Source organism: Canis lupus, chromosome 7 (assembly GCF_011100685.1).
Source record: "Canis lupus familiaris isolate Mischka breed German Shepherd chromosome 7, alternate assembly UU_Cfam_GSD_1.0, whole genome shotgun sequence".
NCBI classification, from domain to species: Eukaryota; Metazoa; Chordata; class Mammalia; order Carnivora; family Canidae; genus Canis; species Canis lupus.
In genome coordinates, this window is record NC_049228.1 from 54,661,523 (window position 1) to 54,689,189 (window position 27,667).

The following is a 27,667-nucleotide window of genomic DNA, read 5'->3' on the forward strand; positions in this document are numbered from 1 at the left end:
AGAGCTTCGCGTGAGACGGCTCGTGGAGCCGTAAAGACTGTCTTAATGGCAGAATTCTTTCTCTCCCCCGTCTCGGAGGCGGAACACAGAACCCTGGGCGCTCGGAGCAGAGAGGCCCGAGGCCAAGCGCAGCCTCAAAGCGATCTTTGTCGTCGCGCCGCCCCTCCCCCGCCCGGAGCGCATCTCCATGGCAACGCGGGGCTTCGCCTCCCTCCGCCTCCTGGGACCCGCAGACCGGAAGCAGTCCGCGCCGGGGGCTTCTGGGAAACGGCTTGTGAGCGGCGTTTCTGCGTCTGCTTTGGACAGCGAAGCTGCTGCGGATCCTGAGCCGGAGGTTTGCGCGAGAATGAGGGGAAGGGCGTGAGGGGGACGCCGGGCTAAGAGGCTGCGGACCTCTTGGCAGGAGTCCGCGAGGAAGCCTGGCGGGCACCTTCCTGCGCTTCCCGGGGGCGCGGAGGACGGGCCGCGGTCTCCGCGTCCAGCAGGCGGGGGGCAGATAGGGGTAGAGCGAAGGCCAGATCGGGCTTCCAGCACCAGCGCACAGTCCTCCTTTCCCCTGTGTCCTTCGCGACCCTCGCCGTCCCCCCTCCCCCATCAGCCGGTTTTGTTCTATTTCGAGGCCTGGCGTCTCGCGGAGGGTTCTGGGACTCGTTTTGGGCGGAGGTGGGAGGGGGCGGGCCTTGCGCGGGGGCTGCCGGGGCTTGTAGTTCCGCCGGACGCGGGCGGAAGTGCCGTGGCCCCGACGCTGTTGGGGCAGTGGGGCTTTTGGTCATCCGAAATCGGCCAGCGCGAGGCGAGGAACGGGGGCTGGAGGACGCCAGGGCAGGGGCGGGGTTTGCAGCGGATCTCGGCTGGAGTGAGGCGAGATCACCTGGGACGCGGCTCCCCGCCCAAACATTGTGACCGCGGGCCTGCCCTCCTTGCACCTCGTCACCGCCCGCGAGCAGGCTGCAAAGCGGACGTAAAAGGGAGAGCGCTTTCTTTTCCATAGAAAGATTGAGCCTTGGATAAGGTAGGGTCCTGGAATAGGAACCTACGGATGTTGGCCGCCACACTCCAGAGTACTTGGTTGAACCTGTCTGCATTACTTGGCTGATAAGGTGTCTTCTGATAACTGGTCTTGTTAGGGTTACAAGAAGTTTTGTGAAATCATTGGTTTTCAGATTCTGGGCCCTAAATAGGTACACTGAGTAACAGCGTGGCTCATTCCCAGTATGTGTTGTAAACAATGGCATGGGCATGACTGTGCAGATAACAAGGAAAGGATCAGAAATAGCACAAGGTTTCCCTGAAGATAGAAGCTGGGAAAATTGTGAGTCATCCAGCGTGAGATGCTGATAATGGGCCCTGCATGAAGTTAAGGTGTTATGATAGTGCCTTTTCTTCCTTAAATTTGCCGTGATTAAGGGCTGTCATTATAGATTTGAATGTAGTGGTGTTGGGTGGCTGAATAGCATGGCACCTAGTGGTTAGATTTTTTTTTTTTCCAGTATTTTAGTATTGCTCTGTTACTGAGTAAGTGGATATTTTTAAACATACATTTTAAGTTCAGGAGATTCTTAAACATTTGAAAAATATTTCTTAACTCCTAAGAAATATAACTCCTGAAAAGGATTTTGTTAAAAAATTTTTTAAACAGAAAAGCAGTGCCTTTTGAGTTGACCTTCGTGGGACAACCAGTCCTGAGTTGCAAATAATGTGTTCCGACGTCAGATGCATTTAGAAAACACTGAGTTGGACTGGTTCTTACTTGGATTCTTCTGATTATTGAAATAAGGTTTGTTGTCTTAGTAGGTCATAGATTGGCCAACTTTTTTTCTAAACGGCCAGATAGTAAATATTAGGTTTTTCAGACGATATAGTGTCTGTTGAAACTAATCAACTCTGCCATTGTTGAATTGTGAACAAATAAAATTATTTATGGATACAGACATTTTAATATCATGTCATTTTCACATGTCATGAAATGTTCTTGTGATTTTTTTGAAGCCATGTAAAAATGAAAACTATTCTTAGTACAAGCATCGTACAAAAATGGGCAGCAAGCCAGATTTGGCTGTAAGCTGTAGTTTGCCAACTTCTGCTGTAGGTGATTGATTGGAATTTTTAACCCATTAAAAAAAACAAGTATCTTTTACTTCTTTTATCAGTGTATGTTCAAATTCTTAAGATACTTGGTTATATATTTTTGTTTGTTTTATTTCTTTTCCTCAGGAGTGCCTGTGAAGAAAACAGGGTATTTCCCTGAGGCCTGTATCCTGCCTTGATTGACTTTTCTTGAAGTATTATAAATCAGAATGTCTGCACAGTCTGTGGAAGAGGATTCAATACTTATAATCCCAACTCCAGATGAAGAGGAAAAAATTCTGAGAGTGAAGTTGGAGGAGGATCCCGATGGTGAAGAGGGATCAAGCATCCCCTGGAACCATCTTCCTGATCCAGAGGTTTTCCGACAGCGATTCAGGCAGTTTGGATACCAGGATTCACCTGGGCCCCGTGAAGCTGTGAGCCAGCTTCGAGAACTTTGCCGTCTATGGCTCAGGCCAGAGACACACACAAAAGAACAGATTCTGGAGTTGGTAGTGCTGGAGCAGTTTGTTGCCATCCTACCCAAGGAACTGCAGACTTGGGTTCGAGAGCATCATCCAGAGAATGGAGAAGAGGCAGTGACAGTGCTGGAGGATTTAGAGAGTGAGCTAGATGACCCTGGACAACCGGTGAGTCAGCTTGTGTCACTCTCCTGGGTCAGAAGCACTGGCATAGCACTAGGCAAAGCTGTTGAGTTAATTCCACTCGACTAAATTAGAATTATGTTTATTGGCTCCCCCTTAACCCCTCACTGTCCCCCTCTAGCTATGCTTTGTCACATAGGCCCCCACAGTATATATGGTGTTACGGTTTCTCTTACGTGTTTTTAGTTCTGAATCTTATCAAATTCCTTCTCACCTGAACTAGACTTCATTTTTTCCAGGTTTCTCTCCGTCGACGAAAACGGGAAGTTCTGGTAGAGGAGATAGTTTCCCAAGAAGAAGCTCAGGGATTACCAAATTCTGAGCTTGATGCTGTGGAGAACCAGCTCAAGTGGGCATCCTGGGAGCTCCATTCTCTAAGGCACTGTGGTGAGGACCAAAACTCCCAGTGGGCTAGATGGTGAAAGAGAATGTGGGTCTTTTGTCCAGAACTCTTTGCTTGTTCCCATCAGAGGGTAGGGAATAATTACCTTAACCTGATTTTGTAGACCTAGACATAGTATAGGATTTTGATTCTTACAACAGTTGGTCTGCAGATCTCAGGTCTTTATTCTTAGACATTAACATCGTCAGCCTTTTCTTTTTACTTTTTCTTGAAGACCTACTCCCATCGGGCTGGCATTTGTCTTACTTTGAGCCAGCACCCACTTGTAAGTTAGGTTCCTTATTTTGAGTGCAGCACGTGCAACATTCTTTGCCATCTGTTTCATATCCTTTCGATCTCCTGCTTAATTCTCTTGGCATGATCTTACTTGAAGCCTCTTCAAATCCATTCTTTGTTGCTGACCACTGAAGTCTTTCTAAATTTTTGGTTATTTTTGTTTTTTTCTTCAATGTCCTACCTAGAGTCTTTTTTTTTTTTTTCCTGAGAAGCATCTTTTGTAGAAATATTTGGTAAAACTCTTCACTTTATCCAAGTTTATGCAAAAATAGGCTCCATAGCTAAAATCTGCTCTAAGTACAGAAAAATTAAAAGCTCACAATTATAAGTCACTTAAACTAGTCTTTCCCAGTATATTGGCAGTTGATACCACATACTTAATATAGTTTGATACAACCCCAGTATATTCCTAAAACTGCTCCTTGAGACTGCTTTAGGAATCTTTCCTTGAGGTAGTTGTGGATAATGCCTGTTTATGCCACAGGTGGGGTGGCATCAGGTTTTCTTCCCATCTGAGGGGACAGTGCTAGGGAACCAGAACTGGTGGGGTGGGGCTGAAGTCTGCTAGAGCCTGTGGTTTTACATGTTTCATGGAACATTCTTCTCTGGAATGAAGTTTGAGAACTACTATCCTTGGTCATTGGAGGTGACATTTTCTTGGGTAAAAAATTTCTCCCCTGCCTGAATTTTAGAATAATTTTCCCTTAGTTGTCAGTAGCCTCATTTCAGGAGTCTAGTCTCTACCACATATGGGGAACATTTGTCCCCTCATAATTTTAGCACTTGCTTCTCTGTTCACATCTCCAGACCTCACTGATCACCTGTATCCTTGAGTCTCTCATTGTTAGTCTCCTCTCTTGACTTTATCCTCTTTTTTTTTTTAAGATTTTATTTATTTATTTGAGATAGTACATGCACAAGCAGGAGGAAGGCAGAGGGAGAGGGAGAAGTAGGCTCCCGAGCTGAGCAGGGAGCTGGACACCGAACTTGATCCCAGGACGCTGGGATGGTGACCTGAACTGAAGGCAGACGCTTAACCAACTGAGCCATAGACTTTATCCCTTCCTAATCATTTATCATAGACATGAGTAGTGTTTGCCACTTTTCTCATTGCTGCTGCTCACCCTGAAGTAACTATATTCTTCAAGGCTTGAAGTTTCCAAAAAGTCTCAAATGAGACTTGCTCATACTGCTTCCTGTAGGTGGGTAATGGTACTTGTTGGTAATTAATTCAGGCCTTTGTTTCATCAGACTCCTGTAACTGAGGCTTAGAAATAAGAACTCCTTTAAGTACCATGGCAAATACCAAGCAGGGCAACCTTCATATGTAGGAAAACTTTGATTTACCAAGGGCCTACTGAATGTAAGTATCGTGTCCTGAGTTAACAGAGAATATCCCCAGTTGAGCTTCAGTTTCTTAACTGAACATCTTCTGGGTTCTGCTTTCAGTGTAGTGTTGGCTGTGATCTGCCTTTTCTTGCTCATTTTCTGACAGATTGCCTGTTATTTAACTATTATATTTTGATGTAATTTCTCCCTTCCTTGAAGCAAAAGAATATATAAAGATTTCCTAGGGGCCAATTTTATCTTACATTTCTTCTGAAGTTTCATCCATACCTAGCGACATCACTCCAACAGTCTTAGCATCTACCATCCTTCTGCCCTTTGTTTTCTGATTAGTATTGTATAGCCCACTTCGTCTTATCACTTTTTTTCAGATACAACCTTTTAATTCCTCATTATGTTAGCATGCCATTACCTCCCTTAGGTTCGTAATCAGTCATTCCAGTTTTTTCTTTTTTGGAGTAGGCTACCTTCTCACTAGTTTTCAGAGTGCTGCTTATAGATACATGGAAGCTATTTACTTTTAGTTCACTTTTACTCCATTTTTTTCAGGTTTTTTTTCCTCGAAGAATAGGAAATGAGTGATATTTACATTTTCTCTTTATTTCAGATGATGATGGTAGGACTGAAAATGGAGCACTAGCTCCAAAGCAGGAGATTCCTTCAGCAGTAGAATCTCATGAAGTTCCTGGCACTCTAAATATAGGTGTTCCTCAGATTTTTAAGTATGGAGAAGCCTGTTTCCCCAAGGGCAGATTTGAAAGAAAGAGAAATCCCTCTCGAAAGAAACAGCATATATGTGATGAATGTGGAAAACACTTCAGTCAGGGCTCAGCCCTCATTCTTCATCAAAGAATCCACAGTGGGGAGAAACCCTACGGATGTGTTGAATGTGGGAAAGCATTCAGCAGAAGTTCTATTCTTGTGCAACATCAGAGAGTCCATACTGGAGAAAAACCTTACAAATGTCTTGAATGTGGAAAAGCCTTTAGCCAGAATTCTGGGCTTATTAATCATCAGAGAATCCATACTGGGGAGAAACCTTATGAATGCGTTCAGTGTGGGAAATCTTATAGTCAAAGCTCGAATCTTTTTAGACATCAGCGAAGACACAATGCAGAAAAACTTCTGAATGTTGTGAAAGTTTAAGAAATTACAAAAAAAAAAAAATCAGCACTCAGGTCTTTTTCTTCAGAAATGAAGACAAAATTAAAAACAAATGATACATAATAGTTTTATTTCCCTATATAGACTGTTAGAAAAGCCACTGGGAAATGTAGAAAATCTTCACCCACCATTATTTTATCTTGAAAGAAACAATGTCATACCTGCCTAGAAACTGAAATTTTAAACTTAATTCAGGTGTTAATGCCTAAATCTTCCATGTGATGTTTATATTCTTACTGTTTTTCCAAATAATGAACTACCTGATTCTTTGTCCCTTAAAAGTTTCCTTTTTAGACAGACGTTATTTCTGTGTTGATCATTCAGATGTTCTTGGCAAGGATACATTCCCTTCTATGTTATAAGGCAATATAGGAATTATAAAATCTGAAAACTGAAACCATTTTTTTAAAAATTTACCCTTCTGTTTCCTTTTACCTAATTTGAGTATGCATTTCAGAATGTAAAGGCTCAATTTAAAATGAGCCTTAAAACTCAGATAAGAAGTGATGGTGATAAAACATCAGTGAATGGGACACCTAGATTGGGGAAGAGAAACATACATTGATTCAAGAATTGAAGTATAGCAAGAATTTATCTCAATGTAATCATCTGCCTGCAGGGAAACTCAAACACCACTTGTCCTGTCTGTCATTTGAAGGCATCCCGCTAATGAGAATAATGTTCTCCTATGTTACTACTAGAAAGTAGACAGTGTGAACAATAAACACTTGTAAAACTAGGAGAGTAGAAATTCTAACACTGGGGAAGAATTTGTAGTGAACAGCAGTGTCGAAGGGCAAATGTGAACATGAGGGTAATGGTCTGTCTTGGCTTTTAGAAAACAAAAGAGACTTGAAGTTCTGATTTATTATTTTGCCTTTCTTTTGTTAAGGACACAAAAATCCATGACAGGTGGGCAACAAGTATCAGGTTTGCGGTTTTATTCTTTTGGTACAAAAGGGTTGCACACCAGGCTAACAAAGCAGCCATGCATTTATTATTAAACATTTTCTACCGACAAGGCACTGTGCTAGGTACTGTAACCCTACCATAGGTAGGTAGATATTTCTTCCACTGTAAATCATTGGGGATTTGCTCTAAAACCGTTCCATGTGAGTTAGCTTCTTCCCTCTGTTTGAGCAGTCCTGGAGGAGGTCATCTCTGAGATTCCCAGAGCCATAGTTCTCTTACCAGGGTGTTGTGTTTGGGGGAAAGGAAGACTCAGCTCAAAGAGCTAGCCAGCTCTCCAGCAATCTTCAGAGGTGAGTCTAAAATCCTCTATCACAGTTTGGAGGTTTGTGGGTCTTTTAATCTACTCAATCTCTAGTAGCATCGAGGTTGTACTTACATGTTAAGTTGAATGGATTGTTCTATTTAAAAAATAAACAATAGGTTATTAACAACTAGTTTATTAACTATCAGAATTGAACTATTTTTTTTTTTTAATTTTAAGTCTTAACACATTTTACAAAATGTATAAAAGTAATACATTGTAGTAGTAGGATTATATACTCTTTGGCTGAGAATCCCAAGTACTGTGGTTTTATTGTTTAGTGGAAAACTCTGGAAGTTAAAATAGAGAATATGAGAAAAGGCTTTTTTTATAGTGGGCATTAATTGTGTGGAAAATGACCCATGTGAATAAAAAGATTTCATAGTTCCAGAGATTTTGGTTACATCTAGTGCTTGGATCAAATTTAAAAATGGAAGGTGAGATTTGCATGAGCCTGTTAAAAAGCATAGTAATAAATGCAAGGCCAGCTGGTGGGAAAGTGAGGCAGAATGGAGCTTGTTTATAGATTTTCTGATAACAATTAATTATAAGAAATGTGCTTTATAGATTAAGATTTATTGAAGTATAAATATGTAGTAATGATATAATGTATTTTAAGTTATACAAGAAAATGTAGGGACTTTCGTTTGGGTATTTTTCTCTTTGTGGCTGAGAGGAAACAAGTCAATGTCCAATAAAGCTATAATCTCCTCCGCTCTAAGCTAAAATGATCTTGAGTTGATTTATTTATTTATAACTGGCTTCTTTCCAAGTAGGTTTTGAGGTGGTATATTTTTAATGCTTCTGCTGGGATGACAGATTTCTTGTATCAGAGTAGGTAAGAAGAGAGCAACCTCTCAGTAGCTAGAATTTCACCCTTTTTTTTAAATCTTACATCTTTCCTGTACACAAAGAAGCTTCCCTGTGGTACATTTGTCATAAATGCCAAAGATGTTTGGTATAATGTCAGAGCTTAGAAAAAGTGGTGTTAGACTTGGCAAATACAAGTTTGTCTTGTCAGACATGTGATACGTGTGTGTTGTTTAGAAAGGATTCTGAGGTTAAGGCAAGGCTCTGTTGGGAAAATGGGCTGGACCCAAAAAGACTGGATTGGGGTACACGGAAAAATAAATTGTAGTCTGTGTATTCATCATCTCCAGTTTCGCTAAGTCCCCATTAGACAAATTGATTTAAAATAACTAATCAGTGATTTATTATTTCATCCAGCCATTAATTTATACTCACAGATAATCACAGCAATTCTGGGGGCTGCCCAGCCTCTGATGGAGTGGTGATCTGGTAGTTGCCAAGCAGTGCCATCTGTTTGGTTAGTAAAAGAGCAGTCATGATTAATGGCGTGCAGACTGCTGAGAATTGCCCAATGGCTACTGAGCATTCACTCATTATTGCTAAATTTTCTTCTGTTTTCTTGGAGGTTAAGCTCACAAAACTTAATTTAGCAATATGTTTATCACATTTAAGTAAATTGAAGGGAGGGGTATATGTATTGAAATAATCTGCACGCCAGGCACTGGATTAATCACTATACCTATCTCGCTTAGATTTGTAAACCAGGAAAGAAAGATTCGGAGATTGTGTGACTTGCATGTGGCCCAATTACAGCTAAAACTCAGATCTTAGTTCTCTGAACTTTACAGGGATATAGATTTTTTCACAGTGCAGTGAGTGATGGCTGTTAAACCTTGATAAATTTTATGCTTTTTATGGTTACAAATTTAAAAGCTTACTAAACACGTTAATTTGAATTTTCTACAGTATAGAAATGTTAAATGAAAAAGGACATTCCTTTTCACAGTCTTACTCGGAAGTAATAATTGGTTTGCTATTCTTCCAGACTTAAGCATATACATATTTAAACAAAATGTGTTAATAGTTGAGACTCTGGTTGCTGTACACAGGCACTGTTGGAAGCGCTTTACCATGGATTAACCCTTAATCCTCACAGCAACCATATGAGGTAGGTACATAGCCTCATTTTCCATGTACTGCACTGAAACTTGCCTCCCCACCTTGATGTAGACATTGTTCTTTATGGCTGCACACTATTCCATTGCATGAATATACTGTAATTTAACCCCTTATTGATGGAAGAATTCTTTGCAATTTTTTATTACAGATAAAAGTATAGTTAACATTTTTACTCATCTATTTTGCTGGCTGTGTGGATATTTCTGTAGGATAAATAGCAAGAAATAGATTTATTGGGTCAGAGAATGTACACATTTAACATTTTGAGAACTATCACCAAAAAGATGGTACTAATTTACAACTCCATCAGTAGAGTGCCTGTTTGCCTCCACTCCCACCAACACCGAATCCTTAAATATTTTTACCACTCTGATAGGCAAAATTTGTCTTTATTGATTAGGAGAAACATATTTTTATGTTTATTGGCCACTTGAATTTCCTGTTGTGAACTGTTTGCCTATTTTTATTTTTTTAATTATGGAAGTATAAATGACTACTGTCTCATTGTAGAAAACTTAAATGATACACAAGTATAAGAGCAAAGAGAGACCTTTTCTCCAGCACTTCCAATCACATTCCACTGTCCACAATTTGAAATACATCCTAATTCTCTTCCCAAACATTTCCATATGAATATACATATACTTAAATGCTGTCTTTACGTAAATAAGATCATATATATGTATTGTTTAGCTTTTTTTTTTTGGTCTCAAAAATTGATCCTAAGGTTTTTAAATTTCTTTAATGGTTGATTTGAATAAGAACCAATACTAGGAAAATCCCATTATTTAACTATTCCCTTATTTTTTCTCTTGCTATTATTACACTGCCAAAGTAAACATCCTTTTCATATATTTCTGTGCACATGTGTGAATTTCTTTAGGATGGAGTTATATGAGGTGGATGATTGGGTCAAAGGATGTGCTTTCTGATAGACCCATCTTAGCCTTTCCAAAGGTCTTCATAACTTTGTTTTCATCCATATGTATAAAAAGTGCTCATTTCCTCATAGCCTTACCTACACGTGATCATTTTTATCTAATGGGCAAGAAAGAAAAAAAAATCATCTTGTATTTCCCTAATTAATGGTGAGGTTGAGGTTCTTTTCTTAAGTTTATTGGCTACTTTTATCATGGATTGTTTCTTCATGTCCTTTATCTATAATAGCTTTTCTGTTGGGTTATGTGTGGATATATGTTGTTGGGTGGTTTTTTTGTTGTTTTTGTTGTTGTTCAGCATCTTTCCCCATCCTCTGGTAACAGAATCCTTATTTATTGTGGGGAACTCATGCCCTGTGGCTTAGATGAGTAGATGACCAGGTCTGGCCTTCCTGAGTAGTCCTGCAGCTTCTTAGCCACAGTGATTAAAGAATGGGCATGTAACTCAAGCCAGGCAAAAGAGAGCTCTCAACAGAACTTCTGCTGGAACTATTGGAAAGAAGGCTCTACAGAAATCCCACGAACTAAGGACTGTAGCCTGAATTTATGCCATGTGGAGAGTCTGAGAAGAAACTCAGAGATTAGCAGAAAGGAATAAGAACTAAGTTCTGATGTCATTTTTCTGGAGGCCCTAGATCCAGCTGTGCCTAAAGCCTGCCCTACCTCCAAACTTCAAAGTTTTGTGAGCCAATAAAGTCCCTTTCTTGTTTAAAATAACTGAATTGGGTTTCTGTCCTGATTAATATAGGTTCTTTGTATTTTCTTATTGATTTGTAGAAAAGCTTTGTAATTCTAAACTCTAGACTTAACACTTTATGCACTATATAGGTTAATAAAATTAGCATGGCCTTCCATGACTTGGCCTCTGTCAACTTCTGCCATTTGTTACTCCCCTCTGCACCACACACATAACATTTTACATTCCGACAATAACTGAATATTGGTGTTGGGAACATCTATAGATGAAAAGCCTTTCACAGTCGTGTCTTTGGCATGTCTCTTTCGTCTTTCATACAGATTCATTAACCTGGTCCTCGGACTGGTGATTACACTGCCAAGTCTGTGCTGTACCCACCTCCAACCATTACTCTTGGAGCATTCCCCTCAGGCACCTACTGTATGTGACCCTTGAAGCACTCCTCTCCTCAAACATGGTTCTCTGGGGCCCTAATTTTATTATCAGACTTGTGGATCTGAAGTTGCTAATGTCCAAAACCTTGTTGTCGGGGTTTGCATCTATTGCTTCTATATGTGGAAACTACACACAACAGTTGAGAAAGGAAAAGCATATTGTATGTCATACGATGAGTGGTAAGGAGGAAATAAATTGGAAAAGAAAGTGAAATTTGAGGGAAGATAGGAGTAACCATAAGAAAGCAAGCCATGAGACTCTAGAGGAAAGATATCCATACTTGGGAATATCAAGTGCAAAGAACTTGATGTGGGAGCAATGTAATTTGTTCAAGGAACAGCAAGGAGGCAGAGACACTGAAGCAGAATAAACATGAAGTAAAGTGGGTGAAGCCAGGAAATGGGAAAGGGTAGAGGGTGGGGCCAGATATGGAAGACCTGGTTTAGCCATTGATGGGACTATGACTTTAAATGAAATGGGAAACCATTTGGGGGCAAAGAAGTAGTATGACTAGGTGCTAAGAATAGAACAAAAGTGCCCAGCTACTTATTTTCTTTAAATTCTTTTTTTTTTTTTTTTTAAGATTTTATTTATTCATGAGAGACACAAAGAGGCAGAGACATAGGCAGAGGGAGAATCAGGCCCCTCGCAGGGAGCCCGACACTCAATCCCAGGGAGTCTCACTCAATCCCAGGACCCTGGGATCACACCCTGAGCCAAGGCAGATGCCCAGCCACTGAGCCACCCAGGCGTCCCTCTTTAAATTCTTTAAAATGTTTCTTTGCAAAAATAAAATGTTTATTTGCATATTTTCTTTATGAAGGTGGTATACAGTGTTTAGAAATAAAAATCACCAAAAAGTGACCCATAAGTCCACAATTCTGGTAGCATCCCATTCACATTTTAATTTTCTTTATACCTATCCCCATATATCTATTAAACAGGAAAAAAAAGTCTCCATATTTATTGATTTTGTTAGTGCCTTCTTTCCTTTTAACTTTGGATCATTTGTGCTTCTGCCTGAATGCTCCATTGGCTCTAAGCTGTCCTCTCACACTTACTCAAAGGCGTGTTCCCAACAATCTTCATCTTGCATTATTGATTTTCCTCTCCTGGATTTTCCTGATTATTATGCAAATATGTCCTGTTTTGTTTTTAAATCATGAACTCCCAAAATCTGTTGGGCCAAGATGACCAGTTCTAACCTGCCTGAACAAATATTGCAAAATATATCCCACAAACGATCAGGGAGATGGGATCTCTGAGAGATGGGAAACAAATTGAAGGAAGCTTGGGTGTCTCAGTTTACTACCTGGAGGGAGTTTCTAGGCCACAGCACAGGGAAGGAGAACTCAAGTAGAGTCTCCCTTAGTTGAAAAGTTGGAGCAAGGGGTCCTGGGAGCCCACGGTGCCTAGCTTTTGCAAGGCAATATACCAGATAGGAGAGAACACTGGGGGTCTGCAGAGGACTCACCTCGAGTCTCGTACTGATGAGCACATGTGTATAGGGAAACTACTTGAGGTGGAGAAAGAACCATCCAAAAGGATTAGAGAAAAAAATCACTGGAACTCACAGAGGGTACCTGAGAAGAAAACCTCATAATTTACAGGGCATCAGCTAAAGCATTGGTTCTCAAGGGCAACTTGGCCTGCCACTATTGCCTGCCACCCCCACCCCATCCCCGCCAGTTCGGCTACTTCTGGAGACATTTTTTGGTTGTTACAACCTAAGAAGATAGGTTCTACTGGCATCTGGTGGATAGAGGCCAGAGATGCTACTGCACATCCTACAATGCATAATGAATTATCCAGCCCTAAATATCAACAGTGCTGTGGCTGGCTGGGAAACTCTTGGTTTAAGTAGTAGGAAGGGTCATGCCTCCTAAATGAAGAAAAATGAACCCTAGACTCATACTCCCTAAAAGACACTTAATAGCAAGACCTGAGAGTATAAAACTGTATTCAAATAATTTAAATACATCCCAGGACAGAACTCAAGAATATATAAAAAATATCCAGCATCCATTAAGGCTCAATGCATAATGTCTAGCATCCAATCAGAAATTATAAGTCATACAAAGAAGCAGGAGAATACAATCTATAATAAGAAAAACCACTCAACTAAAACGACCCAGAAATGACAGAATTAGTAGACAAGCACATTAAGACAATTACAATTATACTCTATATGATCAAGAAGCTAGTAGAAACATTGAACATGTTCAGTAAAGACATCAAAGGTATATAAAAAAGCAACCAAACTAGAGACAAAAACTACAATGTCTGAAATTAAAAAACAAAACACAGATGGAATTAATTGTAGTTAAAATGCAATAGAAGAAGAAAAAAAGTATATAAGAGATATTAATAGAAACTATCCAAAATGAAAAACAGGAAAACACTGAGAAAAACTGAGTAGAGCATCAACATGCTGTGGTACAACTTCAAGTGCCCTGATAGGTATAATTATAATTTGAGTCCTCAAAAGTGAGAGAAAGGAAGTATAGAGAAATATTTGAAAAAATAATTTATGGGATGCAGTACTTATAGGGAAATGCATACCAATAAAACACATTAGGGAAAAAAAAAGTCTTGGGGTACCTGGGTAGCTCAGTGGGTTAAGCACCAGACCCTTGATTTCGGCTCAGGCCATGATCTCAGGGTCATGAGATGGAGCCCTGCAGCTGGCTCCACACTGGGCATGGAGCATGTTTGGGCTTCTGTCTCTCCTTCTCCCACTCCTGCACATGCTCTCTCTTTCTAAAAAAAAGAAAAAGTCTTAATTTAGTTACCTCAGCTTCCATCTTAAGAAACCAAAATAAGAACAAATTAAACCCAAAGTAAAGAGAAGAAACAAAATAGCAAAGATTAGATTGGAAATCAACAAAAACAGAAAAATGAGAAAAAAATTCCTGTATTCTTTTTAAATCAAAAGCTAACATTTTAAAAAGATTAATAAAATTAATAAACTTCAAGCCAGACTCTTTGGGGTGGGAGGAGGTGGGACGTGGGAAAAGAAAGAGAAAATAGATATTACATTAGGAATGAGAGATGTGACATTATGGTATAAAAATTCTTACATAAAGTGCTGTAGTAAAGTTTGCTCACCTCCATATTGCTGATTCCAATACTCATTTATTAGACTTCTATTGCTTGAGCCATCAGCAATATTTTTGCATGACTGAAGCATTTTCATTTGACTTCAAAAACAACATGCTTGTTTTTTCTCAACCTCACCGGGCATTTTGCCTCAGTCTCAACACTATCTCTTTATCTCTTTGGACCTCTACATGGTGCAGTGTTCTTATCTCTTTCCTTTTCTACCTATACTCTCTTCCTGGGTGATCTCATCTGGTTTTATCTCCTTAAATATTATCTACGGCTGCAAAATCTGTATCTCAGCCTCGACCCCTTCTTGGAACTACAGGCTCATATATTCCAGAAATAGCCACACTGACGCCTGCTTTAGTTAACTGGATTCCTAAGAAAACAGAGCCTAAAACAAAACAAAACAAAACAAAACAAAACAAAAACAAACAAAACCGTATTGTTAATGCTTCATTGAAGTGATGCAATCCCAGAAAAGGTTGAGGAGGGTAAATGGGACACGAAAAAGGAAGGAGAGCAGATAGAACTGTTGCTGAGCTGTGTTAGAGCTGCGGAATAGTTGTTTGCTTAGTCTCACTGTGTTCAGAGCGCAAGTGCTATGGACTACATCTCAGCTCATCGTGGGGCCAGAGGGAGAAGACTTTTCTGCAGACTCTCCCTCCCTCTGGTCAGTTTCTACCACGGAGCATGATTCCTTCATATTTCCAGGTGGCACCTTCAACCTCTCCAGCAGCAAACACTAGAAGTCCAGCTCCAAGGGTCTTGGGTCTCTGAGCAGAACACCCGCCCTGCAGAGGAAGCGGCTTATAAACTGGGTTTGGAACAATGACTAGCTACACATCTTAAACCTAACATGCCCTAAATCAGGCCTTTAATTCCTTCCCACACATGTTCTTTGTCTCAGAAAGTGGCAATTCTGTCCTTCCTGTTGCTTAGGCTAATAGCCTACCTGCTTCCCTGCTTGCCTTATCACTTCATGCTCTTCTCAACATGGCAGCCAGATTGTGTCACTTTGGCTCAAAATCCTCTTCCTTTTTGCCTGATTTAAATGTCAGAGGGACACTGCATCTGCCACTTACTCTTAAACTATTCAGAAGAAAACCCTCATGTATCAATGGATAGATAGATGGATAGATAGATAGATAGATAGATAGATAGATAGATAGATAGATAGATAGATATGTATCTGATTAAAAAGCAGGTAGATAGAGAATTATAAATTGTAATAAAATGTCAACATTTGGGGTATCTGGTGCAGGAATTCTTTAATTCTCGCAATTTTCTATAAGTTTGAAATTATGTCAAAAGTCAAAGATAAAGAAAACTTAATGGTCCAGTAAGGGTGAATCACTAAAGGAAAATCAGTTTAAGTGCTATTATTGAGAAAACTTGGGGCAGGAATGGGGTTGTGGGGATACTGAGAAAGCAATTATAAATATCCACGATAGCCATAATTTAAAATGATGATGTAGAGCTATGCTTGGGGGCATATAAAATCTTAATAACAATGGGGAAAATTTAGTTTACCACTATTAATATCATTTTTGCAAAAATAATACACACATATATATAGAACGGCATACACCAAAATTCTAGGTTTGCAAAATAGGCTTCTGGAGACAGTGACTTTTACTAATTTTTTTCTTGGGATCCCTGGGTGGCACAGCGGTTTGGCGCCTGCCTTTGGCCCAGGGCGCGATCCTGGAGACCCGGGATCGAATCCCACATCGGGCTCCCTGTGCATGGAGCCTGCTTCTCCCTCTGCCTATGTCTCTGCCTCTCTCTATTTCTTTCTCTGTGACGATCATAAATAAATAAAAATTTAAAAAAATTTTTAAAACTAATTTTTTTCTTTTTACAGAAGAACTAGCAGCATATTTATAATAAGCAAAATAATAATATAATAATAAAGCAATAAAAGTTAAAAAGAAAAAATTCTCATTGAGGTCAGGGGTCAGCAAATGTTTTCTGTAAATGGCCAGATAATAAATATTTTCAGCTTTGCAGGCCCTACAGCTTCTGCTGCAACTATGCAACTCTGCCATTGTAGCAGAAAGCAGCCATAGGTAACACACAAACAAATTGGCATGGCTGGGTTCCATTTTAACTTTATTTACAAAAACAGGTGGCAGGCTGGTCTTCCTGAGGTACTTTGCTGACACATTATTTAGCTGGATACTTTTTTTCCCTAAACCATGGCTTACAGGCAAGAAATGTTCCCATTCCTATAGAACTTCACATGGGGCCCCCTGGACCAGCTGAAGGTCTGAGAATTCCACTGGCTCTGTGCAATTAGCTGTGTCATTGAGTAAGCTAAATTAAATTCGATGAAAATATCTAACCAAAGCCACATTTATAAGCAAATAAACACTTTGTCTAGGGAAGTGTAATGTGATAAATATGCATTGTATGATAAGTGTAGATAGATTCAGTCTGTCAGAGAACTGGATCCCAACTGTCAGAAAAAGATTCCTTTTAATATGCCCTGGAGGCTCAGCTGCAGCTCCCTGACAGCTGGAGTGATCAAAGGCCTGCAGGGTATCCTAGGGAGATGTGGAGAGATGGGTATGCCAAAATCCTGGAGAAAGCCGGGCTCCTCCTGGCCCTGTTCCATGAATGAAATCTTCCTCTGTAAGGAACAAAATCTACAACTTCCATAAAATTAGCTGGGTAAGGTACCATCTTTTCCAATTTCCTTAAAGAGATTGTGTAAGATTGGTTTATTTCTTCTTTTAACATCTGGAAGTATTTCCCATTGTGATATTTGGCCTGGAATATTCTTGATGGGAAAAAATTTAAATTCCAGATAATTTCCTTAATAGACCTAGACGTCTTCAGATTTTATATTTCTTCTTGTGTTAATTTGGGATAAAATTTCAAAAATTTTTTTTAATTTCAAAATTTTTGATAAAATTATTAATCATATCCTTTATATTATATCCATAATGGCTGTAGATCTGCATTGATGACCACATTTGCACTCCTTATGCTGACAAATGGTACTTCTCCCTTATTTTTCTTGATCAGTTTTATTGGGGCACCATCAATTTTATTCTTTTCAAAAACTGAACTGTTTTCTATTTCATTAATTCATGCTCTACAATTTCTTTCATTTTTTTTTTTCAATTAAAGAAACTGTTTAGGGGTGTCTGGGTGGCTCAGTCAATTGAGTGTCTGCCTTTGGCTCAGGTCATGATCTCAGGGTCCTGGGATCGAGCCCCTCATCGGGTTTCCTGCTCAGCAGAGTCTGCTTCTCCCTTTCTCCACTCATGCTTTCTCTCTGTGTCTCTCTTAAATAAATAAATAAATAAATAAATAAATAAATAAATAAATAAATAAATAAACTTTTAAAAAGATTTTATTTATTTATTCATGAGAGACACACACACAGAGAGAGAGAGAGAGAGAGAGGCAGAGACACAGGCAGAGGGAGAAGCAGGCTCCATGCACCGGGAGCCCGATGTGGGATTCGATCCCGGGTCTCCAGGATCGCGCCCTGGGCCAAAGGCAGGCGCTAAACTGCTGCACCACCCAGGGATCCCCTCTACTTCTTGTCTAATACTGAACAACTTTCTTTTGGTTTGTGTTTTAATGGAGTATCTTTTTCCATACTTTAATTTCAAATCTCTTGGATCCTTGTCATTAGTGTGTCTTGCTTGAATACAATATAAACTTTAAAAAAGTTGAGAATTTTTGTTTTACAGTTCATTTGCATGGACAATATAATTACTGATGTAATATAATTACTGATCAACAATGTTCATATTTAAAGATTTTATAAAAATTTATTTATTCATAAGACACAGAGAGAGAGAGAGGCAAAGACATAGGCAGAAGGAAAAGCAGTCTCCCTGTGGGGAGCCCGATGTGGAACTCCATCCTGGAACCCAAGGATCATGTCCTGAGCCACCGGCAGATGCTCAACCACTGAGCCACCCAGGCAGCCCTACAATGTTCCTATTTGTTATCTATTTATCTTGCCTATTCTATATTCTTTTTCTCTTGCCTTTTTAAAAATCATTTTTTATTACTCCATTTTACTTTCTGTGGACTTGTTAGTTATACTCCTCTTTTACTCTAGAGATTACAACATGCATCCTTGGTTTATTAGAATCCATTATAAATTAGTACTTTTACCACTTCTCTGATAATGTACTTAGGTTCTGATTTTAGGCATTATTACATTTTCTTACAATCAGTATTTAGATTTGCCCTCAGTTTTGTACTTTCCATAGTTCTTCATTTCTTCCTAAACTTGTTTTTCTGTCTGGGATCCCTTTTTGCCTGAAGAACTCCTTTTAGTATTTACTTGAGTCTACCAGTAGTGAGTTATCTTCTTTTTTGTTTATCTGGAAATGTTTTTACATTGCCTTGATAATTTTTAAAATTTTATTTATTTATTTGAGAGAGAAAGAGAGAGAGAGAGAGAAATAAGCAGGGTGAGAGGCAGAGGGAGAGAGAGAATTCTGAAGCAGACACCTCGCTGAGCGCAGAGCCCAACGTAGGGCTCAATCCCAAGACTCTGAGATCATGACCTGAGCCAACATCAAGAGTCAGATGCTGGGACACCTGGGTAGCTCAGCTGTTGGGCGTCTGCCTTTGGCTCAGGGCCTGATCCTGCTACCGGGATCGAGTTCCACTTTAGGCTCCCTACGGGGAGACTGCTTCTCCCTCTGCCTATAGATGTCTCTTCCTCTCTCTCTCTGTATATCTCATGAATAAATAAATAAAATTATATATATATATATATATATATATATATATATTTTTTTTTTTTTTTTTTTTTTAAAGTCAGATGCTGGGATGCCTGGGTGGCTCAGCAGTTGAGACTCTGCCTATGGTTCAGGGTGTGATCCCAGGGTTGAGTATTGAGTTCTGCACCAAGGCTCCCTGTGAGGAGTCTGCTTCCCCCTCTGCCTGTGTCTCTGCCTCTCTCTCTCTCTCTCTCATGAATAAATAAACAAAACCTTAAAAAAAAAAAAGTCATATGCTTAATCACTAAGCCACCTAGGTGTCCCTAAATTTTTTGTGATTTTATTTTTTGGATTATAGCTGACATACAGATTATACTGGTTGTGATATTAGTTTCAGGTGTACAACATAGTGATTCAACCTCTCTACATGTTATATTATGCTCACCACAAGTGCAGCTACCATCTGTCACTATTGACCTTACTTTTGGAAGTTATACTTCCAAGATATTACATGATCTTCTGACATTATGTTGAGAAGTTAAACCCCAGTCTTATTTGTTGCTTATTTGAATATAATATTTTTCTCCCTTTTTAAGATTTTTTCTTCTTCTTTGGTTTTATTAGGTACTATGATGTCACGTGCAGTTTTCTTTGTATTTATTCTGCTTGGTGTTTGTAGTGCTCCTTTAATCTATGACTTGATATTTATGAGTGTTAGAAAATTCTTGACCACTCTTTCTTTAGGGACTTTACTCATCATCTCTTACCTCATTTTGGAAGTCAAATTATTTGTATGTTAGACCTTTTTACAATATGAGATACAATTGCTATGTCTTCCCTGTGCTTCAGTCTTGGTGTTTTCTTTTTCTTTCTTTCTTTTTTTTTTTTTAAGATTTTATTTATTTATTCATGAGAGACACAGGGCAGGGGTGGGAGAGAGAGAGAGAGAGAGAGAGAGAGAGAGAGAGAGAGAGAGAGAGAGACAGGCACAGGGAGAAACAGGCTCCATGCAGGAAGCCTGACATGGGACTCAAACCCAGGACTCCAGGATACCCTGGGCTGAAGGCAGGCGCTTAACCACTGAGCCACCCAGGTATCCCCAGTCTTGGTGTTTCCTTAATCTTTCAGTTCACCAATCCTCATTTCAATTTATCCAATCTGCTGGTAATCCTATCTACTGAGCTCTTAATTACAGTTGTTGGTTTCTTCAGTTGCAGAACTTCCCTTTAAACAGTTTTCATACATAACAGAAGATCATAGGGGAAGGGAGGGAAAATTAAAACATGAAACTAGAGAGGGAGACAAACCAGAAGAGACTTTAAATCATAGGAAACAAACTGAGGGTTGCTGGAGGGTGAAGGAGGGATAACTGGGTGATGGACATTAAGGAGCGCATTTGATGTAATGAGCACTGGTATTATAGAAGACTGATGAATCAATGAGCTCTACCTCTGAAACTAATAATACTCTGTATGTTAATTACTTGAATTTAAATGTAAAGATGTTTTCATAGATTTTAGTAAATTCTGGTAACATTTATTCATACCTGTCATCTATTTTGTTAAGCATATTATAGTCATTTTAAAGTCCATGTCTGATAACTCCAATATTTGTATCACTTGTGATATTTCTTTTTTTATGATAAATTTATTTTTTATTGGTGTTCAATTTGCCAACTTACAGAAAACACCCAGTGCTCATCCCGTCAAGTGCCCCCCTCAGTGCCCGTCATGCATTCACCCCCACCCCCCGCCCTCCTCCCCTTCCACCACCCCTAGCTCGTTTCCCAGAGTTAGGAGTCTTTATGTTCTGTCTCCCTTTCTGATATTTCCCACACACTTCTTCTCCCTTCCCTTATATTCCCTTTCACTATTATTTATATTCCCCAAATGAATGAGGTGATTATATTTCTAAACATATGTTTGTGGGACCCAGGAAATTTAACAAAAATCCCCTACCCCTGGACAAGCAGAACAGGACTCACTCCATTTTGTGCTGCACCTGCCACCTCCTGTATGACCCCCACATGACCTGCTTATTGCTTAATGCGCTGCCCCACCCTAGTCAAGCCGCTTGGCACACCCTTATTGGAAATCGGCTCATAACGATGTACCACTGCCTTGCGCCCGCCAAAACTGCGCGCCAATTCCGACCAGGGTGATAGGCCAGTTCAAACGGATACTATAGGGTAAAATGTAATTCAATTGGCCACCTGCCTGTGGACCGACATGACTGTGCAACTTTCTGCATATGTTACAATCCCACTAGCCCCTATAAAGCTGCTACCCCTCTTAGCCTTGGGGTCCAAGTCCCTCCTCCACTGTGTCGGGTATACTTGGACCCAGGCTCAAGCTTGTAAATAAACCCTCGTGTGTTTGCATCAGTGTCGGCTCCTTGGTGGTTTCTCAGATTCGCAATCTTGGGCACAACAATATTCTTTCTCCTGGTGATGGTAACTTTTCTGCAGATTAATTTTTATTGATATATAACCACCTACCATATAATTTACTATTTTAAAGGGTTGAATCCAGTGGTTTTTAGTAAATTCTAAAATATGCAGCCATCACCACGAATTCCAGAGCATTTCCTACACTCCAAAAAGATATCCTACACCCATCAGCAATCAAACAGCCAAACTTCCAAGTGGTTGCAACATTTTAAATCCCCACCAACAATGTATGAAGGATTCCATATCCTTCTCAATATTTGTTATTGTCAGACTTTTAAAATTACACTTATATAAGTAGTGTTATTTTTGCAGCTCATTTTGAAGACCTAGTGAGCAACTGGATTTAGAAAACTGCTGAAAATGGAATGCAGGGTGGTTACCAGTGATTTCATCTGTATGGCAAAGTGTTTAGCAGTGCAATTCACCAGATAGGAAATTCAGGAAGAAGCATGTATGTTAAGTTCATGACACTAGGTTAAAGAATGTAGGAAGCAGTTGGCTTTTAAAGTTTGTTGTCAGGAGAGAGGGGTCAACTTCAGATATAAATTTCATCATCCTATTTTTCTTCTTCACTTTTTAAATTCCTCAAAGAACAGACACTAATTAATTGTACTTTATTTCCTACTCCCTTTACAACTTCTTGTCATGTCAATGCCTTTTAGCTCCTCTACTTGTGACCATCAGGCTTTTATTTCCAGACTTCTGAAATAATTTTTTTTATAGATTTTTAATTTATTCATGAGAGACACACAGAGACAGAAAGAGTCAGAGACATAGGCAGAGGGAGAAGCAGGCTCTACGCAGGGAGCCCGATGTGGGACTTGATCCCAGAACCCCAGGATGACACCCCAAGCTGAAGGCAGACGTTCAACCACTGAGCCACCCAGGCGTCCCTAAAATATTATTTCTTTTTGCTCTTTCCCCTTTTAGTTGTACTCTTCTGAAGGAAGCAAGATGATCATGCCATTCCTTGGTTCAAAGACCTTCAATGGCTTCCCATTACCTTGAGAACAAAATGCAAAAGTTTGAAACTTAACCCAATCATAACTAATACTTTTCTATTTTGATACTTTTTATTTTTATTTTTTAAATTTTATTTATTCATGATAGACATAGAGAGAGAGAGAGGCAGAGACACAGGCAGAGGGAGAAGCAGGCTCCATGCCGGGACTCCAGGATCACCCCCTGGGCCAAAGGCAGGCGCTGAACCACTGAGCCACCCAGGGATCCCCCTGAATGTGTATTTAATAACTAAGCACATACTCCATATCATAATTCCTGGCTTCTGTGCTTTTATTGACTATTCCCTTCCTGCCATATGCTCCTAATCCCATCCTTCAAAACTCAAATCTCAGGAGCAACCCCCCCACCCCCCTTTTTAAAAGATTTTATTTATTTACTCATGAGAGGCACACAGAGAGAGGCAGAGACATAGGCAGAGGGAGAAATGGGCTCCCTGTGGTGAGCCTAACACAGTACTTGATCCCAGGATCCCGCGATCACAAACAGCCCAGAGCAGATACTCAACCACTGAGCAGCCCAGGTGCCCCTCCCTTTTCTTTCCAATCAAAATTGAACCCTACCTACTCTGAGCTCTTATAAGCATCTTGTCTATCTCTGATTATACTGAGCCATATTTTCTGTACACATTGAGCTTTATCATATATGCTTTGTATATTCCTTGTGTATACTACAAAACCAAACCAAAACAAAAAATACCTTGCACATAGTAAATAACAATGTGGGTTTTTTAAAAAAATACTTTTTATTTGAGAGAGAGAGCACAAGGAGGGAACAGGGGCAGAGGGAGAAGGAGAAGACAATTCCCCGCTGAGCAGGGAGCCTGGTGAATAGCTTGATACCAGGACCCTGGGGTCATGATCTGAGCGCAAGGCAGATGCCTAACCAACTGAGCCACCCTGGTGCCCCAATAACAATGTCTTAAATTGAAATATTAACTGGATGATTATGGGGAATATTCAAAGTAAAGGACAGTAGTGGAATCTTAACAAATGGTTCATATTAGAAAAACAATTTGAAATTTTTAAAGAATAAGTTTCTAATTTTCAGTTGAAAAATTTTGCATATATGTAGCCTATTATCAGTATGTATATCAGAAATCAACAAAACAAACTCTGATAATTGTTAAGACTTGAAAAAATCAGTAAATCATTTTATTTTTAGACAGAATATGCTATACAAATTCATCATAGGCATTACTTTAGCTCTCATTTTTGTTCAATTGATAAATGACAAGATAAACACAGTGGTAGAGAAATCTTCAAACTTTGACATATGGAATTCTTTTTAAAAAAATTGTTTCATATATTTAGGAACTCTGGTTAAATGGTAGTTTTGAAGAAGTGATTTCAAACCACTAGTCTATGGGCTGCATAACTGAAAGCAAAGTAAGTCCATACTTGCTTTGACTATTGCAGGAACCTGAAAACTCATGCCCATTAAGAAAACCAAAACTAGGCCAAAGAAAAAGAAATTTTCTTTCTGAGAAAATCAGGCACTGGAGTTATATAGTCAATAAGCTTAAGACCAGAATAGCATAGCATGTTCACACACAGGGAATTTAATGACAGATAACTAATGTGAGCACAAGGTAGGACTCTCCCACTGGAGTCCATACCTCTCCCATGAGGCATGCTGATTATGAGTGAATGCCAATTAAGATATGGAAGAGATTTAAGTTTTCCCTACATTCTCTAATGTAACTTCTTTGATATACAATAATTAGGGCTCATGAAAGGTTTGAGATTATAATACATTTCCTTTTGAGCTGATTGCACACCCCATCACACTGATTTTTACAATATCTGATAAGGTTCTGCATTAATATTTTATTCATTTTTTATAATAAAACTCCCCTTGTGAATTATATTTAATTAAAAGACTAGAGGCTTGTTTTGTTTTCCTTTACATTATAGCAGACAGAAATTTCTTTCCACTGTTGTTGACATTTAGTAATACTTTTATTCACATGGAATACTTTTTTTTTCCCTGTTAATCACAGGACTCTTCCTCAGACTTTTTTTTTTTTAGTAATGTCTGAGCTCTCAGTTAAACTTTCACTGTAGAAATTAATGTTTTCTTCAGTGTGTGTGTTTTTAATGTAGCATAAGAGTTGAGCACTGATTAAAACATTTTTCATAATCATCAATAGTATTCCTAAGATTTTTTTCTGGTATAGTGTCTCTGGTACTGAATAAAGTCGGTGAATACTCAGAAGGTTTTCCCACATTTCCCACACTTAAACTGTCTTCCCCAGAATGAACTATCTCATGATTAATAAGATCAGGGAGTTGGCCAAAACTTCTGCTGCACTGAACACACCGGTGAGGTCTCTCCCCAGTGTGGATTCCCTGGTGTTCAATAACTTCTGTGCACGTGCTGAAAGCTTTCTCACACATATCACACTGATATGGCTTCTCACCAGCGTGGATTCTTTGATGGTTAATGAGATCAGAGCGCCGACTAAAGCTTTTGTCACACAGATCACATGAATATGGCTTTTCACCAGTGTGGATCCTCTGATGGAGGATAAGAGCTGAACACTGGCTAAAAGCCTTTCCACATTCAGGACATTTATATGGTTTCTCCCCAGTGTGGATTCTCTGGTGTTTGATAAGGTCTGAGTTCTGGCTGAAGCTTTTGCTGCACTGTGTGCATGGGTATGGTTTCTCTCCAGTGTGAACTCTCTGATGAAGAATAAGGTCAGAACTCTGACTGAAGGCTTTCTCACAATGATCACAATGATAGGGCTTTTCCCCAGAGTGTACTCTCTGATGTTTAGTGAGGTCTGAGCTTTGACTAAAACTTTTCTTGCACTGGTCACATGCATATGGCTTCTCTCCAGTGTGGATTCTTTGATGTTTAACAAGGTCTGAACGACGACTAAAACTTTTAGTACAATCGCTACATGGATAGGGTTTCTCTCCAGTGTGGATTCTCTGATGCAGGATAAGATTCGAGCTCTGACTAAATGTTTTCCCACACTCATCACATTCATAGGGCTTCTCACCTGTATGAATTCTATGATGCTTAACAAGGTCGGATCTTCGACTAAACATTTTACTGCACTGGCTACAGGGGTAAGGTTTCTCTCCAGTATGAATTCGCTGATGATTCATAAGATCTGAAAGCCTACTGAAGGTTTTGCTACACTGATTACAGGGATAGGGTTTCTCTCCAGTGTGAATTCTCTGATGCAAAATAAGGACTGAGCTTTGATTAAAAGCTTTACCACATTCGTTACACTTGTAGGGTTTCTCTCCAGTGTGGATCCTTCGATGTTTAATAAGGTCTGAGTTCTGACTGAAACTTTTGCTGCACTGATTACAGGGATAGGGTTTCTCCCCCGTGTGAATTCTCTGGTGCAGAATAAGATCTGAGCTCTGACTAAAGGCTTTTCCACACACGTCACATTTATATGGTTTCTCCCCAGTGTGGATTCTTTGATGTTTTATAACATCAGAACTCTGGCTAAAATGTTTGTTACACTGATTACATGTATAAGGCTTCTCTCCAGTATGGATTCTCTGATGCTTAACCAGGTCTGAGCGCTGGCTAAAGCTTTTACTACAATGACTACACTGATAGGGTTTTTCTCCTGTATGGATCCTCTGATGGATAATAAGATCAGAACTCTGGCTGAAGGCTTTCCCACATTCATCACATTTATAAGGTTTTTCACCAGTATGGACTCTTTGATGCTTAATAAGGTCTGAGCTCCTACTGAAGCTTTTAATGCACCAAGTACAAGGATAGGGTTTCTCCCCAGTATGAATTCTCTGATGCAGAACTAGAGCTGAGCTCACACTAAAGGCCTTTCCACACTTGTCACATTCATAGGGTTTCTCCCAATGGGTTCTTCGATGTCTAATAAGGCCTGTACTCCAAGCAAAGCTTTGCCCACATTCATCACAGTTATGTTGTTTTCTTTTAAAGACATTATGATCCTTCTCATTTAATTTATCCCCAAATTCACAGAATCCTCTGCATTCAGAATCCTGGAGAACATCATCTGTGGGGTTGCCAGACTCTTCAGGCAATGGTTTGATTTTTGTTGTAATTTCCTCCTCTGAAGCCATCTCTCCAATCTTGGTCTTAGTCTCACCATCTAGAACAATAAAAAATCCAAATGGAATGTATTCTCTATACCGTAAGAAAGTCTGAGGTGAAACAGATCAGTATTTACCTATAAAATGCCATCACAATGACAGGGCTCCAAAACACTGAAAATTATCTCCCAAAACAGCAATTAGAAAGAATCAATAAGTAATGGGTCATAATAATCATTTAGTGAAGCAGCTTACCAGATATGTTCTATATATGTTTGTCACAGGAGATCTGGGAGTATTGAAACCTGGTCATAGTAATTATGAAAGTTTGACTAAATTAAAGCTAACACACAAGCAATTTATCAACATCAGTAAGGTAAGCAATGTGAAAGAGTACTTGAAGGAGAGGGGAGGAGGGAAAGGGAAAGGAGGAGGCGGCAGTAGCAGCCTGGCTGTCACTGGGAGGACCACCATCCAGGTTGATCAGAGGCTGCTATTAGGGAAAGAAGTACCCATGTCCAGGAATGGTCATGACAGAATTCTGAATTTTCAAAAATAGGTCTATATAATCTCCCACCTCTTTTGTCCTGATTACAAGGAAGTGGCTAAGAAGATATGATCCCATTTTAGAAAGAGCCATATTCAATAATCAGGAAAAGGTTAGGGAGGTGGGATCAGAAATCTCTTCTGAGCTGAGTTTTGAAGAGGCCATTCCCATGCTTAACAATACCAGATGCCTGTGATGGTAGGGAACATGGTATGGAGCTGTGATGGTAGGGAACATGGTATGGAGGTATGATAGTAGGGAGCTCCACTGAAGTTTTTTACTATCAGTCCACTGTTAAATGGTGTTGACTATAAAAGGCATGCCATGGTCAGACTGCAAATGGTCTACATAGCTAAAAACGTGTCATATTAATTTCAAGGGCAAAAAAAAAAAAAAAAACCTCATGCCTCCAAGTAGAGGCTTCTTCCCTTTGTCAGAGGCAAAGGCATTGGAAAAAGTGAAGTATATGGGTAAATCTAGATGTGTGCTGACTGATTGAAGCACTATGAATGTCTTATGGAATTTACAATATAGAGAGAATTAAAA

General features: G+C 39.6%; 2 protein-coding genes across 5 annotated transcripts in view; both read left to right on the forward strand.

Moving 5' to 3' along the window:
- Nucleotides 1-27,667, forward strand: part of LOC119872642 — an 82,757-nt gene that overhangs the window by 25,342 nt on the left and 29,748 nt on the right. The window contains 5 exon segments of the mRNA XM_038541812.1: nt 79-334; nt 599-961; nt 2,310-2,717; nt 2,972-3,119; nt 5,366-5,892. Coding sequence (XP_038397740.1) covers nt 79-334; nt 599-961; nt 2,310-2,717; nt 2,972-3,119; nt 5,366-5,892 — 1,702 coding nt within the window.
- On the forward strand, nt 180-27,520 carry ZNF24 (zinc finger protein 24). Of its 4 annotated transcripts, XM_038543506.1 has the most exons (5): nt 208-334; nt 1,640-1,777; nt 2,215-2,717; nt 2,972-3,119; nt 5,366-10,976. In XM_038543506.1, exons 3-5 carry the CDS (start codon nt 2,298-2,300, stop codon nt 5,902-5,904), a joined length of 1,107 nt encoding a protein of 368 aa, XP_038399434.1. In that variant the 5' UTR covers nt 208-334; nt 1,640-1,777; nt 2,215-2,297; the 3' UTR covers nt 5,905-10,976. The 4 variants fall into 4 exon arrangements, with proteins under 4 accessions (XP_038399436.1, XP_038399433.1, XP_038399434.1 ...); XM_038543508.1 differs by lacking the exons at nt 1,640-1,777; nt 5,366-10,976 and adding an exon at nt 26,504-27,520 and having other exon boundaries at nt 180-334; XM_038543505.1 differs by lacking the exon at nt 1,640-1,777 and having other exon boundaries at nt 180-334.